Source organism: Eptesicus fuscus, chromosome 5, assembly GCF_027574615.1.
Source record: "Eptesicus fuscus isolate TK198812 chromosome 5, DD_ASM_mEF_20220401, whole genome shotgun sequence".
NCBI lineage: Eukaryota > Metazoa > Chordata > Mammalia > Chiroptera > Vespertilionidae > Eptesicus > Eptesicus fuscus.
This window is the reverse complement of record NC_072477.1, coordinates 66,366,088-66,386,170: the sequence shown is the minus strand read 5'-3', so window position 1 is coordinate 66,386,170 and position 20,083 is coordinate 66,366,088. Positions and strand designations below refer to the sequence as shown.

Sequence of the window (20,083 nt, the reverse complement as noted above, 5' to 3'; positions counted from 1 at the left end):
TCCCTCCCTCCCTCCCTCCCTCCCTCTCTCCCTTTCTCCCTTTCTATTCCCCCTCCCCCTTTTCTTCCCTCCCTCCTTCAGTCTCTAAAAATCAGTTTTTTACAAAAAGAGTCCTGTGTGACTCAGTTGGTTGGGCATCATCCTGTGCACCGAAGAGTTCAATTCCCAGTCAGGACACATGCCCAGGTTGTGGGCTCAGTCCCCCATAAGAGGGTATGGGAGGAGGCAGCCAGTGTTTCACTCTGTATCAATGTTTCCCTCCCTCCCTCCCTCTTTTTCTCTTTCCCTCTCCCTTCCTCTCTCTCTCAAAATCAATTTAAAAAAAATTTTAAAAAAAGAATGTATAAAGGAGTTTTGAGAAAGTTTTTAAATAATAAGTTTAATCTCTTGTTATTGATCTATTCAGACTTTTTTTTTATCTTTGTAGTGCAGACTCAATTTATTTTACTGAATTTAGACTCAAGTTCAACTGATCTTTCAGTGCCTTGATTTGAATTTTTTTTACTTTAATAAGTTTGAATCTTTCTAGAAATTTGCCTATTTCATCTAAGTTGTCTTATTTGTTGGCATAGTTTTATTTTTGTAAGGTTGGTAGTGATGTCCCCTCTTTCATTCCTGATTTTAGTCTTTTTGGTGGGGAGGGGTCTGGCTAAAGGTTCATTAATTTTTTAAAATATATTTTATTGATTCAGAGAGGAAGAGAGAGATAGAAACATCAATGATGAGAGAGAATCATTGATCTGCTGCCTCCTACACGGCCCCTACCGGGTACTGAGCCCCAACCCGCAACCCAGGCATATGCCCTGACCGTGAATGAACCCTGACCTCCCTATTCATAGGTCGATGCTCAACCACTGAGCCGTGCTGGCTGGGTAAGGTTTATTAATTTTAATGATCTTTTCGAAGAATCAAGGTTTGGTTTAGTTGATTTTTTTCCTATTATATTTCTGTCCTCTATCTTACTAATTTGTGCTCTAATCTTATTTCCTTCTTTCTGCTTGTTTAGTTTCTTCTTTTTCCAGTATCTTAAGATGGACATTTAGGCTATTTAAGATTCTCCTAGCCCTGACCATGTGTTCGGTGGTTAGAGCGTTTGCCCATGCACCAAAGGGTCTCGGGCTCAGTTCTGGGTCAAGGGCAAGCACCTGGGTTTGCAGGTTAGATCCCTGGTGCTGGTCCTGGTGCATGCAGGAGGCAATCAAGGAAATCATTCGATGTGTCTCTTTCACATCAATGTTTCTCTCTCTCCCCACTTCCTTCCTCCTTTCGAATCTCTCTAAAAAGAAATGGAAAAAATATCCTCAGGTGAGGATTCTTTAAAAAAAAAAAAAAGGTTTTTCTAATATAGGTGTTTATAGCCACAGATTTCCCTTTACACACTGCTTTTGCTGTATCCCATAAGATTTGATGTTTGTATCTTTATTTTTAGTCATCTCAGAGTATTTTCCCTTGAGATTTCTTGGATTCATTGGTTATTTAGGATTGTGATATTTTATTCCCACATGTTTGTGAATGCATTTATTTTTAAATTTTGGAATCAACTGATAGACTGATTATTGAAGATGTATAAGTAACTACAAAATAGGATATAAAATGGGTCGCAAAAAAGTAAAAGGTGAAAGAAAAGGAATAGCTGACAGAGGTGGGGAAGTAGACATGGAAGGAGAAGAGATCAAAGGACAAATGTCCTCATTTAACAAAGTAGATAGAAAGTTGTATAATCTGTGGTTGATGGTACAGGAAATGAAGGTTTAAATCTGTTTTGGACTTTGTACTGTATTGTCACATTTGTCATAAATCAGCTGAAGCACATATGTGTGGGTCTAGAATAGTTTTTTAAGTACATAAATGTATTGCTTGAATTGGCAATTTAAACATTAATCTTCTTGGAGTCTCTAAATTAGCTTATCCTTTAGTTGCCAGAGAGATAAAATAATCCTAGAACTACTAGTATTTAGTATTTTGATGACTTCTTAAAGAGAAATCGTAATGGGAATTTGTTAGATGTTGTCTCTCCTATTTTATGCCTGGTTCTTGTTTTGGTAAGCTTTTTTTGTTGATTTGACATTTCTTGTTTTTCCCAGACTGAGGCAGCTAAATTAGTTCCAATGGGTTTTACCACTGCAACTGAGTTCCACCAAAGGCGATCAGAGATCATACAAATTACTACTGGCTCTAAAGAACTCGACAAACTACTTCAAGGTGTAGTAATTCCTTGTCCTATTTTGTGAACTGCAGTTAGCAAAGCATCCAGGTCATAGAACAAAACTAAGTATATTATAGGTAGGATTTATGTGTTAGATATGATTAAGAGATAAGAAAAGTATCCACATTGATGAAGTAAGACTGCTGCAGGGTGGGACCTGACTTGTAAAATGCTCAAGTGATCTGCCAATTAAATAATTTAATCTCCATTTAATATTGCATTCAGAGAGTAAGCTCCCTCTGCCTAAAGAAATCATTTTAATCTTCTACTTGAACACACAAGTTTGAGAATCTGATGGCTGATTAAAACACTCCATGTTTGGTGCTGGCTGGTTTTGCTCAGTGGATAGAGCATTGGCCTGCGGACTGAAGGGTCCTGGGTTTGATTCCGATCAAGGGCACATGCCCAGGTTGCGGGCTCAATTCCCCAGTAAGGGATGTGCAGAAGACAGCCAATCAATGATTCTGTCATCATTGATGTTTCTATCTCTCTCTTCCTCTCTGAAATCAATAAAAATATATATATTTTTAAAAACCACTCCATGTTTGAATACTGCACTGTAGTTTACACTAAATCTTCAGGACTTTATGGAAAGCTGTAGTTTTGTTTATGCTTTTATTTATTTTTAAATTTTAGAGAGTGAAGAAGGGAGAAAGAACGACGATTTGTTGTTCCACTTTTGTTTTTGTTTTTTAATTTTTTTCTCCTTTTTCTTTTTGTCGTTCCACTTACTTATGCATTAATTGGTTGATTCTTGTATGTGCCCTGATCAGGGATCTAACCCGCAACCTTGGTGTATTGGGATGATGCTCTAACCAACCGAGCTACCCAGCCAGGGCAGAAAACTAGTTTTTGAACTTTTGAAAGCATTGCTGTCCTAAGTTAGATTTGATTCCTATTGCTTCCCCAAATATTTAAGCATTCATGTTATCTTTTTATAGAGTGCAAAATATCCTGAGTTTAGGAATTACACTTAAATTTAAGTGTTAGCCCTCCCCTCTGCACCTCTGTATCATCCTGTAAATATCTTTCTGATGAGCTCCAAGAACATTTCTATGATTATTGTTTCTAAACATTTGTATTGTGCTAAGAGTGTTTCTTGTTGCTCTGTTAGGAGGAATTGAAACTGGATCCATCACAGAGATGTTTGGAGAATTCCGAACTGGGAAGACCCAGATCTGTCATACATTGGCTGTAACATGCCAGGTGAGCTGTTGGGCCTCTAACTAATCAAACCAGCAAGAAGTTATTTCCACTGTTTTCAAGCATCTGTTGGGATGGATATTAAGGCACTTTCTCTGTTCTCAAGAATCCCATGTGCTACTTAAAAAATAGATTCCTACTGCATAATTCTTCCACATCATAGAAACTTTCAGATCATTGACTTCAATACTTTCTTACCACCCACCAGACCTCCCGTGGCTTTACCTTCCCTTTTCACTATCTAGATTTTATGGTTCATCATTAAAGTCATTCCTTTACCACCCCGGCCAGTGCAGGTCAGTTGGTTGAGCGTCGTCGACCCAGGAACCAGGTTACGGTTTGATTCCCAGTCAGGGCACATGACCCGGTTTCAGGCTCAATTCCACTGTGGGGTTTGCAGGAGGCAGCTGATTAGTGATTCTCTCCCATCATTGGTGTTTCTATCTTTCCCTCCTTTCATCTCTGAAATCAATAAAAATATATTTTTAAAAAGTCATTCCTTTACCAATACCCTCAGATTTATATCCCATACCTGCTATATTGCTATTGCCTAAATCAGTGCATGGCACTCAGTAACTACTTGACTGGATGGAGATGATAGAATGGATATCCTAAGGCATATCTGATATAAAGTAAATGGTATAGAGGAAGTAGTGTAACTGTTTAAGGAAGAGAGAAGCATTACCTCACCCTAGAATAATCATGGAATACTTTATGGAGAAAAGGGATTGGACCAGACTTCTAAAGAATACTAAATTTGAGCAGGTAAAGAAATTTAAAAACAACAACACATTTAACTATAGGGAATGGTATGAACAAAAGTGCAAGAGGTCAGGGAGGCATATGTATCGAGGAGAAGACAATAAATAAACCTGTTTACTGAGTTCAGAGGTTTTATTTAGAAAAGTTGTAGGATATAAACCTAAAAGGACAAATCAAGACCAGATTTTAGAAGGTCTTGATCGCAGTGTAAGAAGCTTAGACTTGCCGAAACCGGTTTGGCTCAGTGGATAGAGCGTCGGTCTCCGGACTGAAAGGTCCCAGGTTTGATTCCGGTCAAGGGCATGTACCTTGGTTGCGGGCACATCCCCAGTAGGGGTTGTGCAGGAGGCAGCTGGTCGATGTTTCTCTCTCATCGATGTTTCTAGCTCTCTGTCCCTCTTCCTTCCTCTCTGTAAAAATCAAATAAAATACATTAAAAAAAAAAAAGAAGCTTAGACTTGATTTTGTAAGGAGTGGAGATTATTCAGTATTTCCAACTAAAGAGGAACACAAGCAAAATTTTCAGAAATATTCTGGTAGCAACCTATTGAATGGCTTGAAAGGAGAGGCAAGAGCTAAGGATATTTGATGTATGATTACTGCAAGCATTAGCTCATCAGGACTAAACTTAAAAAGTGCCACTGAAAGCTCGAGCCAATTTGGCACAGTGGATAGAGTGTCAGCCTGTGGACAGAAAGGTCCTGGGTTTGATTCCAGTCAAGGTCCATTTCCATGGTCCAACTCTTCTGTTATAATCTTTTGGGGCTTTATTACAGTTTTAGGTATTTGAAGAAAATGGCATTTTAAATATTTTCTTTTTATTAAAAAATTTAGAAAACACACACATTGATTTGTTATTCCACTTATTTATGCATTCATTGGTTGATTCTTGTATGTGCCCTAACTGGGGATTGAACCTGCAACCTAGGGATATCAGGAACAATGCTCTAACCAATTGAGCCACCTGGCCAGGGCAAAAACGGCATTATTTTAATCTAGATAGATCATACTCATTTCTCCCAGGGACACAACTTATTGATGGAGTTCAAGAATAACTGAAATGAAATGTGCTTTCTTATATATATAGTACCTTTCCATCCTAGTGTGAGTCCTTATCCTCTCAACAAAATAATAATAGTTCATGGAACTTATTTATAAATTTAGACATCAAATATAAATTTTCTTTTGTGTTTTTTTTCCTTACAAAACAAATTATGAATGGTCCTTCATAATTTATTCTGTATTTTAAGTAGCACTTTATAAAAAAATTATATGTTTTTATTTTAGAGAGAGGGAGAGAGAAACATCGATATGAGAGAGAAACATTGATTGGGTTATCTCCCATACCTGCCCCAACCAGGGATCAAACCTGCAACCTAAAGTATGTGCCCTAACCTGGAATAGAACCCACCATCTTTTGGTATATGGGATGAAGCTCCAGTCAACCAAGCCACCTGGCCAGGGCAACTGCTGCCGTTAAAAACAGTATGTGTTATAAAAATAAGGATTTTTGCCTGGCTGGCGTGACTTAGTGGCTGAACAGCAACCTATGAAGCAGGAGGTCACGATTTGATGCCTCATAGTTGGGGCACATGCTGGGGTTGTGGGCTTGATCCCCTTTGTGGGGGAGGCAGCCAATCAATGATTCTCTCTCATCATTGATGTTTCTCCCTCTCTCAAATCAATAAAAATATATATTTAAAAAAATAAGGATTTTGTTAGGACCTCCCCCCCACCTCCCCACCCCCGTGCATGAAATTCATGTACTGGCGGGGCGGGGTGGGAGGTCCCTCAGCCCAGCCTGCCCCCTCTCACATACTGGGAGCTTAGGCCTGCTCCCCATGGGCCTAAACCGCAGTCTGGCCCCCCTTTGTGGGAGGCGACCAGCCTGATCAGGGGAAGGCACCAGCCCCATCACCCTGCTGCTGCAGCAGCCACTGCCAGTCACCGAAGCCACCAAGGTGTTTTCATCCACACTGACTCCAGTCCCTTCACCATGAAAAAATGACAACTTACTTTAGGCATTTTCAAGATGTGTTTCATAGGATATGACATTTCTTTCTTTCTTTTTTTTTATTCTCACCTGAGGATATGTTTCCATTGATTTTTAGAGAATGTGGAAGAGAAAGGGAAAGACAGAGAGAAACATCAAAGTGAGAGGGACACTTTGATTGGTTGCCTCCTGCATGAGCCCTGACCTGGGCCCCAGCCAGGGAGGAGCCTGCAACCTAGGTACATGCCCTTGATCAGAATCGAACCCAGACCCTGCGGTCAGCAGGCCTAGGCATTATCCACTGAGCCAAACTGGCTAGGGCAGGATATGACATTTCTTAGCCCTCCAGCAGCAGACTTTCCTTTTTTTATCCAGGAGTGTGTTGGAAAAACCCTAGATCACCTTTTTGGATTCTTATACCCAAGTTACTAAGAATATTACCTGTGGCATACAGGAAGCTTAGCCAATGAGCGGTCAGAAAAGGTGTTTCCTCTGTAGTTCACACCGATCGCCGGCTCTGCCCCTGCCAAGGCCTTAAGCCTCGGGGCCTGGGCAAGGGCCCCCCAGCTCCCTTAAATCGCCAGTTCCACCCCTGCCCAGGCGTGGGGCCTGAGCAGGGGCCCCCTAGCTCCCTCCAATCGCCGGCTCCGCCCCTGCCCAGGAGCCCCCTAGCTCAGGCCCTTGCCAGGTTGCTCAGGACCCACATGGGGCCTACCTTGTAGTGACATGGGTGCCAAGAAACTTTCCGGGACCCAGGCTGCTGGGCGCCTACGTATGCAAATTAACTGCCATCTTTGTTGGGTTAATTTGCAAACTCAGTCTGATAGGCTGTGGGCGTAGCAGAGGTATGGTCAATTTACATGTTTGTCTATTATTAGGTAATATATATATATTTATATATAGAGAGAGAGTGTATGCTAAAAGTAAGAGGATATCATTACTAGTAAGTCTTCAAAGTGCTTTCTGTCAGGCACTGACGTAAAATTTTAAACACTTTACATAAATTGTTTTATCTTCAAAACAATCCAGAAGGTGGGTTTTGTCTACAGAAAAGGAGACAGAATGTTCTTAGGGACAAACATTAAGTGTCAGAACCAGTTATAATAAGGAGCACTTGTATAAGAATGCATAGAAAAGGACCTGGGAGATTACTTCTGGGAGATGGGAGTGATGAAGAGAGCTTTCAACTTTCACTCTACTATTTTCTATATTTGAATATTTAATATAACCATATAGTACTTTTGTAATTTTGAAAATAAAGTTTTTTTCTCAGAAATAGGAAAAGAAAGAAAATTTGGTGCTACCAAGTCCTTAATGTAAAATGTCCTAAGGGATTTTCCTCAGAATTTAAAGGTAAATTATGGCTCCACAGATTTCTAGGGTAGAAACTACCCTTTAGCATCATTCACCTAAAATAGTTATAATTCAGAGGTGTCTGGCTATTCCTCGAGGGTCTCGCTAGATAGCCTAAAACAGAGATTTCCTTGAGTAGCTCATGAGATAGTTTTCATGGCATTTTTAAAAAACTTTTTCTATTATTTATTTTTCCTTTTTCTCCTTTTGCTCATTTTTTTTAATTTGTAAAAATTAATTTTATTTTATTTTATTATTTTTTCAATAAATCTTTATTGTTCAGATTATTACAGTTGTTTCTCTTTTTTTCCCCCATAGCTCCCCTCCACCCAGTTACCACCGCACCTCATGCCCTTACCCCCCTGAAATGTCCTCGTCCATAGGTGTAAGATTTTTGTCCAATCTCTTCCCGCACCCCCCACTCCCCGTCCCCGCCCTGAGAATTGTCAGTCCACTCCCTTTCTGTGCCCCTGATTCTATTATATTACCAGTTTATTCTGTTCATCAGATTTTTTATTCACTTGATTTTTAGATTTACTTGTTGATAGATATGTATTTGTTGTTCATAATTTTTATCTTTTTCTTCTTCTTCCTCTTCTTAAAGAATACCTTTTAGCATTTCATATAATACTGGTTTGGCGGTGATGAACTCCTTTAGCTTTTTCTTATCTGTGAAGCTCTTTAGCTGCCCTTCAATTCTGAATGATAACTTTGCTGGGTAGAGTAGTCTTGGTTGTAGGTTCTTGCTATTCATCACTTTGAATATTTGTTGCCACTCCTGTCTGGCCTGCATAGTTTCTGTTGAGAAATCAGCTGACAGTCGTATGGGTGCTCCCTTGTAGGTAACTAACTGTTTTTCTCTTGCAGCTTTTAATATTCTCTCTTTGTCTTTTGCTCTTGGCATTTTAATTATGATGTGTCTTGGTGTGGTCCTCTTTGGATTCCTTTTGTTTGGGGTTCTGTGCGCTTCCTGGACTTGTAAGTCTATTTCTTTCACCAGGTGGAGGAAGTTTTCTGTCATTATTTCTTCAAATAGGTTTTCAGTATCTTGCTCTCTCTCTTCTTCTGGCACCCCCATAATTTGGATGTTGGTACACTTGAAGTTGTCCCAGAGGCTCCTTACACTATCTTCATATTTTTGGATTCTTTTTTCTTTTTGCGTTTCCGGTTGGATGTTTTTTGCTTCTTTGCATTTCAAATCTTTGACTTGATTCTTGCGATCCTCTAGTCTGCTGTTGGATCTCTGTATATTATTTTTTATTTCAGTCAGTGTATGCTTAATTTCCAGTTGGTCCTTTTTCATATCCTCGAGGGTCTCGCTAAATATATCAGCCTTTTCTAGAAAATTCTTGAAAAACCTTATAACCGTGGTTTTGAACTCTATATCCAATCATTTGCTTTCCTCCGTTTCTTTCTTTTGTGACCTGTTTCTTTGTGTCCGCATTTTGGCTGCTTCCCTGTGTTAATAGAGTGGCTTTGTGTGCTAGGTGTCCTATAGGGTCCAGTGGCTCAGCCTCCCCAGTTACCTGAGGTAGGACACTCTTGGTGCACCCCTTTGTGGGCTGTGTGCACAGTCTTGTTGTAGTTAAGCCTTGATTGTTGTTGGTATCACTGGGAGGAATTGACCTCCAGGCCAATTGGCTGTGAGGATCAGCTGTGTCTAAACTGGGAGAACTTCTGTTCTGGAGACACCCTTATGAGACAAGACTTGCAAAAGCCTCTGTGCTCAGCTTAGATGGGGCGGAGTCTCAGGGCAGAGCAGACAGCATTGGTTTCCCGTCAGCCCTGCCCTAAGAGGCCCCTGTGTCTCAGTGTCCCGCGGTAATTGGTGCAAGCACCTCTGAGAGAAAGCCGCCCTCAAGTTTCGCCCACTGCCAGACAGTCCAGTTTCTCCCCGAATGAGTCTGGGTCCCCAGAGTCTCACCCGGAACTGGAGTTCCGAGCCTTCGGGAGCTTTTGTCTCCCTCTCAATTGAGAAAGCCAGCCACAGACTCAGTTGTCGGCCCTCTCCACATGCGCGCCTTGGTACCTCTGCCTTCCGCAGTTCCTCTGAGTCTCAGTGTGCTTTTCTCTTTCCTTCTAGTTGTAGAATTTCCACTCAGCCAGCCTGCCTGTGGTTCCGGATGATGTCCGTTTTGTCTTTTAGTTGTAGTTTTGAAATTGTTGTGCAAGGCAGCAGTTTAGGTGTTTACCTATGCCACCATCTTGGTTTCTCTCCTTTTGCTCATTTTTAACATCTATATGTACTTTTGAATATATTTTATTGATTTTTTTACAGAGAGGAAGAGAGAGGGATAGAGAGTTAGAAACATCGATGATAGAGAGACATCGATCCGCTGCCTCTTGCATAACCCCTACTGGGGATGTGCCCGCAACGAAGGTACATGCCCCTGACCGGAATCGAACCTGGGACCCTTCAGTCCGCAGGCCGACGCTCTATCCACTGAGCCAAACCGGTTTCGGCTATATGTACTTTTGAAACACCTTTTTCTTTCTTGCTCATACATTAAATTTGCTAGGGATGCCCTTAGGGCATTGCCAAGCTCCTTCAGTAACCCAAAGAAAGGAACTGGTCAGTAAAGTGAAGTGTAAGAGTGGTTTGGACATGCTAAAATTAATTGGGTATTGGATCAGGCTCTTTTACTTATTAAAGCTAAGGTAAATGATCTTCCAAATATTTGTACTCTTTTTTTCCCTTTTTAAAAAAATATATTTTATTGATTTTTTACAGAGAGGAAGGGAGAGGGATAGAGAGAAACATTGATGAGAGAGAAACGTACATCAGCTGCCTCCTGCACACCTCCTACTGGGTATGTGCCCTCAACCAAGGTACATGCCCTTGACTGGAATCGAACCTGGGACCCTTCAGGCCACAGGCTGACACTCTATCCACTGAGCCTAACTGGTTAGGGCTATTTGTACTCTGGGGAGGATTGGTCAGTCTTATGTTGGTGTGCAGTCATAGAATTTTATTACCTACTTTGGACTATATATCCAAGCAGTCCAACTCTGGCAAGACTTCTAGCCTTACATTCTATGGGACACAGTGAGCTTCATATCTACTTCTAGCTGAGCTTCTTGGAAGGGAATGCTCTTCTTCCTATCTCTGATTGTCACTTTGAAGTGATTTTTTCCCTTTGCCTTATTGGAGAGAGGGGGAATGTATAGAATCCTGGGTAAGTTGGTCAGTTATATAAGAAGTACAGTGTTCATTTCTGCTGTTCTTTTTGTTCTCTCTAGCTTCCCATTGACCGGGGTGGAGGTGAAGGAAAGGCCATGTACATTGACACCGAGGGTACCTTTAGGCCAGAGCGGCTGCTAGCAGTGGCTGAGAGGTAGGTTACTGGATTAGATGAGAGAAGTATGGCTGTACCTGGCACTGTCATGATTTATAGGGTTAGTCTGGTTGAACAGTGTCTTCTCTTTTTAAAAAAAAAATACCTATATATATATATATATATGTATACTATATATATATATTTTCATTAGAGGCCCAGTGCACAAAATTCATGCATGGCCGGGAGTAGGGGGGAGACGGGGGTCCCCTCAGCCCAGCCTGCACCTTCTCCAATCCGGGACCCCTTGGAGGATGTCTGACTGCCAGTTTAGGCTCCATCCCAGGGATCAGGCCTAAACCGGCAGTCGGACATCCCTTTCACAATCCTGGACAACTGGCTCCTAATCGCTCACCTGCCTGCTGTCCTGGTTGCCCCTAATTGCACCCCCCCAACCTGATTGCCCCTCACTGCCTCTGCGTGCTGGCCAAGTCGCCCCCAACTGCCCCCTCCCTGTCGGCATGGTCGCTCCTAACTGCCTCCCCCTCTCCCCGACGCTGGCCTGGTCACCCCTTACTGCATCCCCTTGCTGGCCTGGTCACCCCAACTGCCCCCCTCTGCCAGCCTGGTCACCCCCAAGCTCCCCTCTGCCAGCCTGATCGCCCCAACTGCCCCCCCCTGCTGGCCTGGTCACCCCCAACTGCCCCCCCACCCCCTGCCGGCATGGTTGCCCGTCACGGCCCCCCCGCCGGCCTGGTTGCCACACACAGCCTGCTTGTTCAGTCGTTTGGTTGTCCCTCACTAACCCCCCTGTCGGCCTGGTGGTAGGCAGCCATCTTGTGAGGGTGTGAGGCTTAATTTGCATATCACCTCTTTATTATATAGGATTGGTTTCAGAGAGGGAGAGAAAGATAAAAACATCAATGATGACAGAGAATCATTGATCGGCTGCTTCTTGCATGCACCCTACTAGGGATCGAGCCCACAACTTGGGCATGTTCCCTGACCTGGAATTGAACTGTGACCTCCCATTTCATGGTTCAATGCTCAACTACTGAGCCATACCAGCTGATCATCATCTCTTATTACTCCATACTAGAGGCCCGGTGCACGAAATTCGTGCACTCAGGGAGGGTCCCTCAGCCCTGCCTGTGCCCTCTCGTAGTCTGGGAGCCCTCGGGAGATGTCCGACTGATGGACATCCTTAGCGCTGCTGCGGAGGCAGGAGAGGTTCCCACCACCGCTGGTGTGCTCACCAGTCGTGAGCCCGGCTTCTGGCTGAGCAGCGCTCCCCCTGTGGGAGCGCACTGACCACCAGGGGGCAGTTGAGTCTCTGCCCCCTGGTGGTCAGTGTGCGTCATAGCAGCTGGTTGTTCCACCGTTCAGTCGATTTGCATATTAGCCTTTTATTATATAGGAGGATTCCAATGGTGTATGTATGTAGTACAGATAAGCATTCTTCTTTAGTCAGAAATCTATGAGTTGCTGCCAGAGTGCATTTAAAAAAACACAACAAGATCCAACTCTATGCTGTCTTCCAGAGAAACCCCTTAGGTTCAAAGACTCAAATAGGTTGAAAGTAAAAGGATGGAAAAAGATTTGCATGCAAACAGTAGTCATTAGAGAATTCTAGTAGTTACTCTAATATCAGACAAAATAGACTTTAAGATACACAAAAAAATATCACTAGGGACAAAGACGATCATTTTATAACTAAAAGGTCAGTTTATCAGGAAGGTATAACTATAAACATATAAACATCTAATAACTGAGCCCATAAATATGTGAAATAAAAACTGACATAATTGAAGGGTGAATAGACAATTCACCATAATAGTTGGGGACCAATATCTCACTCTCAGTAATGGATGGAACATTGCCCTGATAAAGGGCAACTGCAGAAAACCTACAGCTTGCATCATACTTAATGGTGAAAGTCTGAATGCTTGCTCCTTAAGATCAGAAACAAGGCAAGGGTGTCCACTCTCATCACTTATATTCTACATTGTACTAAAAGTCCTAGCCAGTGCAATCAGGAAAGAAAATAAAAGGCATCCAAATTGGAATGGAAGACATAAAACTATTTACCGATGATATGATCCTGTATGTAGAAAATCCTATGAAATCTACACACACAAAAAACCCTACTAAAACTTAGTTCGGCAAGCTGGTAGGTTACAATTTCGCTATACTAGCAATGAGCAACTCAAAAATTAAGAGAACAATCCCATTCACAGTAACATCAAAAATAATATTTAATAATTTAATAGAGCCCTAGCTGGTTTGGCTCAATGGATAGAGCATCAGCCTATGGACTGAAAGGTCCCAGGTTCGATTCCGGCCAAGGGCACATGCCTGGGTTGCAGGCTCTGTCCCCAGTAGGGGCTGTGCAGGAAGCAGCCAATCAATGATTCTCTCTCATCATTGATGTTTCTATCTCTCCCTCTCCCTTCCTCTCTCAAATCAATAAAATATATTTAAAAAAATAATTTAATAGAAGTGCAAGACTGGTCCACTTAAAACTGAAAACATTACTGAGAAATTGAAATCTGAATAGAGAAACATCCCACATTCATGGATTGGAAGATGCAATACTATTAAGATGGTAATTCTCCCTCAAATTGATCTATGGATTCAATACAATCCCTATTGAAATTCCAGCAAGCTTTTTTGTAGAAATTGACAAGCTGATTATAAAATATATATGGAAATGTTAAGGACCCAGATTATTTCGGGGTGGGGGGGTTGTAGATTTCAAGTCTTAGTCTTTCCAGTTTGCAAACTTCCTATTAAGCAACAGTAATTAAAACTGTGGTGCTGACATAAGGATAGACATATGGATTGATGGAACAGAATTGAGAGAACAGAAATAAACCCTCTCATTTATAGTCACTTGATTTTTGACCAAAGGTACCAAGGCAGTTTAATGGGGAAAATAATACTCTTTAATAAATGGCTAATGTAGTTGGATATCCACATGCAAAAAATATATATATATATTTAGACCCTATACCATACATAAAAATTAACTAAAAATAGATAATAGTCTGGTGAGTCCTCAAAAAGTTAAACATAGAATTACAATATGATCCAACAATTCCAATTCTGGTTATATACTCAAAAGAATTGAAAGCAGTTACTCAAACAGATACTTTTGTATACCAATGCTCATAGCGGCACTATTCATAACAGCCAAAAGGTGGAAACAAGTGTCCATCAACAAATGAATGGATAAACAAAATGTATATACCTACAATGGAATATTATTCAATCTCAAAAAGAAAGGACATTCCTACACATGCTACAGCATGGACGAACCTTGAAAATATGCTAAGTGAAATAAACTAGTTGCATCAAGGACAAATATTGTAGGATTCCTCTCTTATGAGGTACATACTTAGATTAGTCAAATTCATAAAGACAAATTAGAATGGTGGTTTCCAGGGGGTGGGGGTGAGGAGAATGGGGACTTATACTTAGAGTTTCAGTTTGGAATGATAAAAAAGTTCTGATGGTGATGGTTGCAAAACAATGGAAATGTATTTATTGCCACTGGACTGTATATTATTATTTTTTTAATATATTTTTATTGATTTCAGAGAGGAAGGGAGAGGAAGAGAGAGGTAGAAACATCAATGATGAGAGAGAATCATTGATCGACTGCCTCCTACACACCCCCTACTGGGGATGTGCCCGCAACCAAGGTACATGCCCTTGACCGGAATCGAACCTAGGACCCTTCAGTCCACAGGCTGACGCTCTATCCCCTGAGCCAAACCAGTTAGGGCATCATGTAATTTTATGTATATTTACAACTATAGGCCCAGTGCACAAAATTTATACATGGGGGTGTGTGTTCCTCAGCCCAGCCTGCACCCTCTCCAATCTGGGACACCTCGAGGGATGTCCAACTGCCCATTTAGGCCCTATCCCAGTAGGATCCCAGTAGGATCAGGCCTAAACGGACAGTCAGACATCCCTCTCACAATCCAGGACTGCTGGCTCCCAACTGCTCGCCTGCCTGCCCTCCTGATTGTCCCTAACCGCTTCTGCCTGCCAGCCTGATCACCCCTAACCACTCCCCTGCCAGCCTGATTGATGCCTAACTGCTCCCCTGCCAGCCTGTTTGCCCCTAACTGCCCTCCCCTGCAGGCCTGGTCTCCCCCAACTGCTCTCCCCTGCAGGCCTGGGTCCCCCCCAACTGCCCTTCCCTGTTGGCCATCTTGTGTCCACATGGGGGCAGCCATCTTGTGTGTTGGAGTGACAGTCAATTTGCATATTACTCTTTTATTAGATAGGATAGAGGCCTGGTGCATGGGTGGGGGCCAGCTGGTTTGCCCTGAAGGGTGTCCCGGATTAGGGTGGGGGTTCCCTTGGGGCGTGGGGCGGCCTGGGTGAGGGTCCTGTGGTGGTTTTGCAGGCCAGCCATGCTGCCCAATGACCCAAGTGAGGCCCTGGTATCTGGGATTTATTTATCTTCTGTAATTGAAATTTTGTAGCCTTGAGTGGAGGCCTAGGCCAGCCCAGGTGTGTGGAAAGCTTGGCTTCCTTCATCGCCGGGGGCAACTCAAACCTCCTGCTCGCTCCATGGCTGCAGCCATCTTGGTTTGGCTAATTTGCATACTCTCTCCTGATTGGCTTGTGGGTGTAGCCAAGTGATGGTTAATTTGCATATTACTCTTTTATTAGATAGGATAATTTTTTTAAAGATGATAATCCTATATAATAAAAGGCTAATATGCAAATCGACCAAACTGTGGAACAACCAGTTGCTATGACACACCCTTACCACCAGGGGGCAGACGCTCAATGCAGGAGCTGCCCCCTAGTGGTCAGTGTGCTCCCACAGAGGGAGCACTGCTCAGCCAGAAGCTGGGCTCATAGCTGGCAAGTGCAGCAGCAGTGATGGGAGCCTCTCCCAACTCTGCTGCAGCGGTAAAGATGTCTACTCCCTAAGCCATCAGTTGGACATCCCCCAAGGGCTCCCGGCCTGGCCTGTGTGGGGCTGAGGGACCCACCCCATCCCCGAGTGCACGAATTTCGTGCACCGGGCCTCTAGTCTTAAATGTAAGAGCAAAAACCGTAATGCTTAGGGGTTTCTTTTCCAGTTAGTTAGAAGGGAGTCCATCGATAGGCTGGTGAACAGAAGAGGCATAGACATTTGTATTTCTTTTTTGGAAAATGTCTTTACAATTTTTGCCTTTTTTATTATTTATTTATTTGTTTGTTTATTTGTTAATCCTCACCTGAGGATATTTGATTTTTAGATAGCAAAAGGGAGGGGGAGAGACACAGAGAAACACCGATGTGAGAAAGACATCGATTGGTTGCCTCCCACATGGCCCCAAACAGGGCCAGGGATCGAGCCTGCAACTGAGGTAAGTGCCCTTGACCGGAATTGAACCCATGACCCTTCAGTCCATGGGCCGATGCTTTATCCACTGAGCCAAACTAGCTAGGGCTAGATTGATTCTTTAAAGACTGATAGAATAATAAACATAGGAACTTTTGGTTATCAAAGAATTAATAGCATATTGATTTGTTTAAACAGATTCTCTTTTGAACTATTACATTAAGGGAGTCAGTGTTATATTTTTGGACTGTAATGATTTTATGACATTAATATGAAAATATGGGTTAAAGTGATGTGTATGATTTTTTTATATGGATTGTGCATAAAAGCTTTACTTAGCAACATTCAGAATTTACTAGGTATAAAAAGTACTCAAGATAGACAAGCTTATCTTTATCCTCAAGGAATTTGTAGTCTAGTCAAAGAATGGCAGGGTTGCCTCGCACAAGTGCCATAAAAAGACCAAATCAGTTTTTTGGAAGTGCAGAAGAGGGAAAAATCACATCTATTTGAGAGATAAAGGGGAAGTTTATCTTCAAAGAAATGGAGCTCCATTATGGTACATTTAATGAGAATGAAAACTGTGTTGTTACTCGAACCATTCATGTCTTAGGTGTCAGTTATAAAGATGAGAAAATACAAATTGTTCTAAAAAAAATAAATATTTTATTTGCCTTTTTTAAATGCAGAGGGAAAAATCATTATTGGGTATAACTAATTACTAGCAAGAATAAAGAAGAAAAATAATTGCTTCTCTTGAACTTCTTAGAGTTTTGAGTCCTTGCTTAGGTTTTATTCCTATGTAATAAATTTATATGAATTTGGTTAATAGATCTTTGAGTGGTTCTTTTTTGTTGCTGATTCTGTCATGTTGCCCTTGGTTTTTCCAGGAGAACATTGTTTCCTTGTACTTGGAAATTTCTAATTCTAGTTCAGGAGTCCTCCAAGAATAGATTTGATTTATCCTAAAGTCCTGCCAGGTAGATGACTCCAAAGTAGTAATTGCTGTCATCTCTCTTTGCAGTTTGTCTGAACTTCGTAATAGAAAGGGAATTAATACTATTTAGTCCCAAAACTTCTTACCTACCCATCCATGTAATTCTTTATTAGCAATGAATTTCTCATCTGCCTGCGTTCTCTGTACAGCCTAAAAATGTTCTCTCTCCTTTTCTAGATATGGCCTCTCTGGCAGTGATGTCCTAGATAATGTAGCATATGCTCGTGGGTTCAACACAGACCACCAGACCCAGCTGCTTTATCAAGCATCAGCTATGATGGTAGAGTCCAGGTATGTGCTCAGGAGATACTGAATATGCTCTCAGGGCCCTTATCCTGAATCTTATATAGGCTATTTGGCAAAATTGATAGTAGCTTGGATTAGAAATGGGGAGATTTAAGTTTTAGTTCCTATTTTGACACTTACTTTGTGGTTAAAGTCAAGTCACTGTTAAAAAATGAAGCCATAACCTTGGCTGGGTAGCTCAGTTGGTTAGAGCATTATCCCAATAAACCAAGGTTGTGGGTTCGATCTCCAGTCAGGGCACAAACAAGAAGCAACCAATGAATGTATAAATAAGTGGAACAACAAATTGATGTTACTCTCTCTCTCTCACCCCCCCTTCCTCTCTCTAAAATAAAAACATAAAGTAAAAAGAAACCATAATCCACCTGAACTTGTTGGAAATTTTATCTTGTTATATGGTACCTCAGACATGGATGCTATACAAGTATGTTAATGAAACATCTATATACATGTGTAACTGAACACAAAATTTAGCATAGTGAGAGTAAGGAAGCAGAATCTGACATAAGCTAGCAATAGGCTTCAGAGAGTCCTTGTTCCCTGCAGGTATGCACTGCTGATTGTAGACAGTGCCACTGCCCTCTACAGAACAGACTACTCTGGTCGAGGTGAACTTTCAGCCAGGCAGATGCACTTGGCCAGGTTTCTGCGGATGCTTCTGCGACTTGCTGATGAGGTGAGTTGTCAGCTGGGGTCAGAGACTACTTTCAGGGGCCGCGGATTTCGGGAGCTTTGCTAGAAGGCCAGGACATTGGGGTCTGGTATCAGGATATCAGTTAGATATGAAAAGAGACTTGAGTTATTCATTGGTTTGTGGGGAAAAGGGTTGCCAGCAATAAAGTTAGTCCTTACAATGTCTATGGCCACAAAGTAATAATAATATAAAAGACATTTATCCTTTCTCCATCAGTTTGGTGTAGCTGTGGTAATCACCAACCAGGTGGTAGCCCAAGTGGATGGAGCGGCCATGTTTGCTGCAGATCCTAAAAAACCTATTGGAGGAAATATCATTGCTCATGCCTCAACAACCAGGTAAAGTGATGGGACAGATGACTTCACCGTGGAATGTCATGTTAACTATGAAGTAGACGTGAAGATAGAACATTTCCCTGTTAAAGCTCCTATTGTGTAATTGGACAAAGGAGCTCTTGCTAAATCTCACTGTCATGCTTTGGTTAGTAGAGGTGTTTGCTTTTAGTTCATAAAAGAATTAAAAGCCCTCTAATATGGAGAACTGAAAATAATTGTTTTAATATGGAAAAATCCACTAAGGGTGCGGGGTAGGGTGACAGGGCCCCAAGGAATACAGAAAGATTCTGAAAGTCCTTCTAAGAAGTATATACATCAAAAATGTTTTTAGTTCTATCATAAATAGGAAGAGCATTTTTTAAGTTATCATAACTTTGGTATTTTGATCTGTGTCTTTGGGTCAGACTGTACCTGAGAAAAGGAAGAGGGGAAACCAGAATCTGCAAAATCTACGACTCTCCCTGTCTTCCTGAGGCTGAAGCTATGTTTGCCATCAATGCGGATGGAGTGGGAGACGCCAAAGACTGAATCACTGGGTTTTCCCGTGATGAACTAAGTGCTGCGCCTAATGGAGAAGACTGCTCCCCGGGTTCTTCACAGGCCTCTTCCTGTTGTGACTGCCAAAAGGGCATCCAGGAAAACAGCTATTGTATCAGCCTTTCTGATGGAGTAAACAGGAGACAGGTCAGTCACAAACTGATCTGGAATGTTTGTTCCTTCTCTAGAGAGTGCATTAATCTCTATGTGAATTCTTTGGTTGGGGGTGGGGGGTGGAATACCTCTGACATAGTGCCTTGAGGTTGACTGGGGACTAACAGCTGGACAATATGTGTCTCTAAGAGAACTAAAGCTGGGAAGACGTGACTCTTCTCTCACTATCTGAATAATGAAAATGTCAGCAACAGGGCAAAGGGAATGGGTCTCCTCACAGGTTCTTTTTCTCTGTTTGTAAATCTGTCAATAAATCTGTCAATCAGACAGGTTTTTAAGTTTGTGTGTCTGAATTATCTTATATAAGAATTTGTTTTTATTTAAGGAGTACTGAGCAAATCTGTTGGATCACTAGCCCTTCACCATCTACTTGCTTGGGATTTTGGTGGTTTTTTTTACTGCTAAGAGCAACTCAAGAAAATTCTGGAATCTTAAGTATTTCAGAGGCTTAAGTAAGTAGATTCAGTGTGGGGTTGCTAATAAAGTAGTTATTTGTAGTGACTGCTACTTATAGGAATTATTCTGATACAAACTAAGTATTTCAAGATAGGGCCTTTACGTCTTTTTTGCCCTGGGTAGGGGTAATCAGTTGCTATTGGTTTAAAATTGAAAATTTAAAAGGGAAGTTCTACATTCAGATAATTGAGCTTATTGTCCTTCAACGTAATAGACTATTACAAGATGGATGTGCCATGGCTTTCCTGTGGCCTTTGTTTTTATTCCGTTAGTCTCGTGTTGTAGAGGTCTGATGCTTCCCTAGGTTATTTTACTTCAGGGATTCGAGATACTCTTCTTCCCCGTCCAACTTCCACTCAGGATTGGTTTTAACCAGATCTTGACATTTCAAAGGACCTCTCAGCTAGTATTGGGAGGAAAGGCAGTGAAAATCTCTGCT

At 41.8% G+C, this 20,083-nt stretch overlaps 1 protein-coding gene across 2 annotated transcripts in view; it reads left to right on the top strand.

Annotated features, from left to right (window-relative positions):
- Nucleotides 1-19,466, top strand: part of RAD51 (RAD51 recombinase) — a 32,791-nt gene extending 13,325 nt beyond the window's left edge. For both annotated transcript variants that reach the window (XM_008143005.3, XM_054716345.1), the window contains 7 exons: nucleotides 2,085-2,202; nucleotides 3,321-3,412; nucleotides 10,758-10,852; nucleotides 17,320-17,433; nucleotides 17,995-18,124; nucleotides 18,359-18,480; nucleotides 18,882-19,466. In XM_008143005.3, coding sequence (XP_008141227.1) covers nucleotides 2,085-2,202; nucleotides 3,321-3,412; nucleotides 10,758-10,852; nucleotides 17,320-17,433; nucleotides 17,995-18,124; nucleotides 18,359-18,480; nucleotides 18,882-19,005 — 795 coding nt within the window. In that variant the 3' untranslated portion in view covers nucleotides 19,006-19,466. The remainder of the gene's footprint in view (nucleotides 1-2,084; nucleotides 2,203-3,320; nucleotides 3,413-10,757; nucleotides 10,853-17,319; nucleotides 17,434-17,994; nucleotides 18,125-18,358; nucleotides 18,481-18,881) is intronic.
- Nucleotides 19,467-20,083: the final 617 nt, after the last annotated feature.